Raw genomic sequence first — 6011 nt, forward strand, 5'->3', positions numbered from 1 at the left:
ACCGAGAACTGAGCAGTATTATCTACCAATACATCAATGTGAGGAAGCGGGAAATCATCCTTCGGGCTCGCCCTATTCAGATCTCGATAGTCGACACACATTCGTACCTTCCCATCTTTCTTAGGTACAGGTACAATGTTGGCGACCTATGGTGGATAAATTGTTACAGCAAGACCATGCGAAGATATCAGAATACTCCTTCAACATTCCAATCAACTTTTCTTTCACATTCTCATTCAAAGAAGCCCCTATTTTAACCTCCCTTCTCGTCTCTTCGGTGCCAAGATTCACCGTCTCAATAGGCTCTTGATGTGGCTCGATCACTTTCTCTTCTTGTTTCAACAATCTGGCCAACTCATCAGGCAATTCACAATCTTCTTCATCCCCTTCTTCAGCGGTGTAGATAGGATTGTCAAAGTCATAATGAGGCATAGCAAGATCGTTGTCAACAGAATCTGGAGGGGAAGTGGATCTGCATGGATTATGATTTATGCTTTATTTTAGAATGGAGGGATGATGATGAATAAGAAACGTTGCCATTTTTTTATTTATTAATTATAAATGTAAAAGTAAAAAAATGAAAGATAGGGAACAAAATATTTGAATGCAAAAACGTCCTTTTATTAATGATTTTAACATTGAAAAACAACAAATGAGGCCCTACATGTGTTCACTGTGTCTTGGGCAGAACACAGGAATTATTGCATGATAAACAGAAACAAACAGTATTACTTTTGATCAAGAGCAATTGAGATGATGTCTTCAGATGACCAGTTGAGAAGCTTCTGTCCCGGGACACACGACTTGATCCATTCTTCAATGTCATAATCACTATCCATATCATCATCAGCAGCGCAAATATGATCCTTGACGATGCCAGCACTAGAGAACTTGATCGGAACGAAGGTTCCGGGCTTCTTGGAGGCCTCATTAGATGAACTCTGACCCAACTGATATCCAATCCCACATTTATCCTGCTTGATTGGTAGATCCAAGACTCGGCCCCATCCTTCAGGATGACCAGATTCAACCACAGCTTTAGCTTCCTTTAGTGAAGACATGGGAGCCTCCAACTTCTTATTGTCAACATAAGGGATCTTGATAGTCTGGACAGCCTCAAAGGCTTGGCAAGGCGTCTCGTGGACCTCTCCTTCCACATCAATATACCTGAAAGATGCAAGATGGCTTACCACGTGTTCTTCCTCCCCACATATTGTGACTATCTTTCCTTGAGTCGCGAATTTGAGTTTTTGATGCAATGTGGAAGTCACGGCCCCAGCAGCATGGATCCATGGACGTCCCAGGAGACAACTGTAAGACGGGTGGATATCCATCACAAAGAAGGTAATAGTGAAAAGCTGAGGGCCTATCATTATTGGCAAGTCAACCTCCCCAAATACTGATCTCTTTGACCCATCAAAGGCTCTCACTGTCAATTCACTCGGCCTTATCTCGACACCAGGATAATCTAGCCTCATCAAAGACGACTTCGGTAATACATTCAGAGAAGATCCATTATCCACGAGAACACGAGATAACATAGTCCCTTTACATTCCACTGATATATGCAAAGCTCTATTGTGGTTTCTACCTTCGGAGGGCAAGTCTGCATCAGTGAATCCCAGTCCATTACCAGCATTGATGTTTGACACCACTCCTTCAAGTTGATTCACTGGGATTTCCGGAGGAACAAAGGCAGCACTTAAAAGTCTCAACAAAGCATTTCGATGTGTCTCCGAACACAAGAGCAACTGCAAAATCGAAACCTTTGATTGAGTTTGACTCAGTTGGTCAACCACTTTATATTCACTCTTCTTGATGATCTTTAGGAACTCTTCCATCTCTTTGGCCACAGTGTCTTCAGAGTTAGAGCTTTGCCCCTGATCCACTGTATCTTCTACCACTCTTTTCCCTTTTGCTTGAGCTAAAGCTTCTGCATTGTCATCGCGAGTATTCTGGGGAGGATTGAAAATACGACCACTTCTTGTCATTCTTCCAATTCCAACAACATTATCAACATCTTCTTTCTCAACCGGTGCTTTAATCTCGTACTTGGCCCCTTGGTAGAAAACTTCTCCACCATAATTCCATGGGATTGCTTTTTCACTAGTATATGGGATGGGACCAGGCAACGTGATGACCAAAGGCGGCGCTCTGGCAGGAATCGGGATCTTAGTAGGAGTATACGGGATGGATAGCACGTTGATTTCATTCTTGACTGACTTTGGATGTCGCACATGCTCAAACTGTAGATACCCACTATCTATCAACTGTTGAATCCCACCTTTCACCTTGTCACAAACTGAGGAGGTGACCATACAATCAGTACAGAATTCTCCACAACCAGCGTATAGTCTCATCCTCAATAATTCCTTCTTCAATAATGGCAACAACGATCCCAATTCGATAACATCCTTGACCAAGTAAATGTCTTCAACAATATCGATGGCATTTGCGGCATGAGTTCCATGGGGAGGCATAGGGTTCTGTACAACGTTAGGTTCTTGAGTAGGGGTGAACTCAATAGCTTTTGAATCAAGCAGATCCTGTACTTTATGCATGAATCCTATGCAATGTTCAATATCATGCCCAGCAGCCCCATAATGAAACTCACAGTGGGCATTAGCATCATAGTTAGGAGGAAGCTTAGCAGGTGGAGGGCCCATGGTACGAAGTTGCACCAAGTCCCCATGTAAGAGATGAGCGAGTAATTGTGCATATGTCATAGGTATGGGATCAAAAATTCTTGGTGGCCTCGACTTTTGCTGATACTGACGCGGGGGATGCCTCTGCTGTTGCTGTGGTTGTTGTTGAAGAGGAGTACTCGGTATGGTCACAGCGGCCACCTGTTGATAAACATGGCTTTTACCTTTACCATAGTAAGCAGCACTCGTTTCGCCTTCTCTCTTCTTAGCAAATCCGTTATATGGTTTCTTCCCTCCTGCCCCAGAAGAGGAACTAGCAGCACTTGGATTCTGTATTCTACCAGCCTTAATTCCACTTTCAATTCGCTCACCAATCATAACCAACTCGGCAAAACTTGAGGATGCATAGCAGGCGGAGTAGTATTGGCCCTCCAGAGTGTTGGTGAACAAGTCCATCATCTCTCTTTCCAACATTGGTGGCTGGACCCTAGCCGCCAACTCGCGCCATTTTTGCGCATATTCTTTGAAGGACTCATTAGCTTTCTGGGCTAGATTCTGTAACTGAGTGTGATTTGGTGCCATGTCAACATTATACTGATACTGCCTTATGAAAGCATCAACCAGGTCCCTCCAACTTTGGATATTAGCTCTCTCCAATCTCATATACCATTCCAAGGATGCCCCAGTCAGGCTATCTTGGAAGAAGTGCATCAACAATCCTTCATCCTCAGAGTACACATGCATTTTGCGATAGTAGGCTCGGACATGTGTCTTAGGACAAGTGTTCCCCTTGTATTTCTCGAAGTCGGGTACCTTGAATTTCGGTGGCACACGGACGCCAGGAGCTAAACCCAAGTCATTGATATCCATACCCAATCCTTGGCCTTCCATTGCCCTCATCCTTTCCTCCAGACCTCTAAACATCCTTCCTGCATCCTGTGGAAATCCCCATTCACTTTCAGGAAACAAATCCTCGTGTCGGTCCTCTTCCAACACGGGGATAGCAGCAGCCCTTCTGATTTGTTGTGTGGTTTGTCCTTCAAGAGTAGGCTGGGGAGGCCCACGGGGATTACCTTGATTAGCAGCAGGAGGAATTACACCAGGTCCTCCGATCACAGGTTCACCATTGACACGAATATCAGCAGGATTTCTTTGCGGGGGGTCCGCAACAACCTGAGCAACTGTGTCCATCCTGATTCTGAGTTCTTCTTGGCGATCAGCCATGTTTTGCATGACTTCCATGAACTGAGCCATCTGAGCAGTAACCTGAATTCTCATCTGGATAAGATCGTCCCTTAACTGATCCATTTGCAGTGAGTGATTAGCCCTTGTGTAGTAGCGATGTGTAGGCGGAGGTGCAATTGCTGAAAGAGAAAACCTGATCAGTCAGATAAGAACACCATCTGATGTACCTGTTTGTGCATGATGTGCATGAGGTGCATGTGTGCATATGATGTGAGGTGCCATTTTCAGAGTATCCAAAATATTTAATATTAATCAAGAATGTTTAACAATGTGACAAAAGATAAGCATCAAGAGGAAACAAAAGACTCAAATTTCATTAATAATCTCCTTTTGAGTTTGGGCATACCCATACATTGACAAGATAGTTCAAACAACAGAAAAGATAAAGGACCCCATCCAACAAGCCTGGTGGTGGTCATGAAATACAAGCTCAAACACTAATCCATCTTGGTGTAAAACAAAGGTCCTCCTTGTTTGAAGTGCTCGTCGCTCCACTTCTTAGTTTCATCAAACATTTTCTTGGTCACTTCTCGATCTCTTCCTTTGACAAAACTTTGAATCACCACATCTTTGCGAAACAACTGGCCATCTAACATATCACAGTGGGCCACCAAGCTCTCACATCCTTTGCAATCAGGGAGGGTATTCTTTTCAGATGTACTTTCCATTTCTGCTATCTGGTTTCTGAGCTTTGCATTCTCTTCTGTTAGTCGAGCGGAACAGAGATGACTACCTTTAAGTTGCGTCTCCACGGCTATCCTTTGAGTAATTTCCTCTTCAAGCTTCTTCTCGATTGCTACCCTCTGAGTGGTTTCCTCTTCAAGCTTCTTTTTCAAACTCTTTACTTCGGCCCTAGCCTCTTTCTCTACTCTGAGCTTGTGAGCCCTTAAATCTTCTCTGTATTCTCGCTTGAGCTTTTCTTCTGCTTTCTTCACTGCTTCTTCTATAACCCTTTGATGGTCCTCAATACGAACAGTGGTAGCTCTTTCACCCTTTTCAGTTCTAGCCCTTTTTTCTACTCTGGAAGATCCTCCTTTCAGCATTTTAACCTCATGTGCTAATTCAGCCCTTTTCTGATCCACCAAGAAGTACTTTATTTTAGCGTCTTCCCCTTTTTCTCGCAACCTGATATTCTCCACATGTACTTGGTTGTACTCCTCAGCTGGTACAGTGGCAGTTAAAATCTCAGGTGGTTGTTCATAGAGAGGGCTAACCTTCGGGAAAGGCAACAGGCGCTCCTTAACTCTCTCTTCAACCCATTCAGTATAAGCTTTCTTGGCAATAACATTCTTTCCCCCCAAGGTAGTTCGGTCTTCTGTATGAATTTTGTTCCACACACTCCTTACTTTCTCCAAACCTTCTGGATCGGTTCCTTTTTCAAAGCAAACAGACTCAAATATCTCTTTATCCAAAGGCTTGTCCTTCAGTACAAAACCCAACTAGCGCAGTGCTAGCTTCGGATTATAGTTGATAACTCCTTTTGTCCCTATGAGAGGAACATTGCCAAAACTGCCACATCTGGTTATAACTTGCTCGATGTCTGTTTGGAGGTGATACCAAACAATATCATTTGCAGTAAGTCCCATAATCCTTTGGGGCCACTTCTGTGAATCTCTTGTAGTGACAAATGCTCCGCTTTTAGGCAAATGTGAAGAAAACCATTCGTACAGTATTGGTAAACAACCCCCAACTGATCCTTTTTTCCCATACCTAGAATGGATGGCATAATAAGTGTCGGCCAACAGAGTGGGTACAGGATTTTGATCCATGAAGAGACAAATGGCAGTGAGATCAACAAAATTTGGAATATTCGGGAACATCACTAATCCATAGATCATGACGGCCAGGAGAGCATTGAATTCTTTCCACTTTTCCTTATCAGCAAGGGCTTCAGCTTCCCTCATCAGAAATTTCACATAGAATCCATGGGTCCCACCATTAGGCTTCCAGTTATCCTTAACATCCTTCATGCTCAAATAAAGAGCATCAGCAATGCGATCCATTTTGGGCTTCTCAGGTGCACACACAAAAGGAACCTTATGTTGAACTTTGATTTGAAGAATATGTGCATACTCCTCGAGGGTAGGGGCTAATTGGTAATCTTGAAATGTAAAACAGCGC

General features: G+C 43.5%; 1 protein-coding gene across 1 annotated transcript; it reads right to left on the bottom strand.

The window, feature by feature from the left end:
* Window positions 1-728: 728 nt before the first annotated feature.
* Window positions 729-3953, bottom strand: LOC131613153 (uncharacterized). The gene has a single exon (XM_058884849.1). The coding sequence runs from the start codon at window positions 3951-3953 to the stop codon at window positions 729-731; it is 3225 nt and encodes a 1074-aa protein (XP_058740832.1).
* Between the last annotated feature and the right edge of the window lie 2058 nt (window positions 3954-6011).

This window comes from Vicia villosa, linkage group LG6 (genome assembly GCF_029867415.1).
Source record: "Vicia villosa cultivar HV-30 ecotype Madison, WI linkage group LG6, Vvil1.0, whole genome shotgun sequence".
Lineage (NCBI taxonomy): Eukaryota > Viridiplantae > Streptophyta > Magnoliopsida > Fabales > Fabaceae > Vicia > Vicia villosa.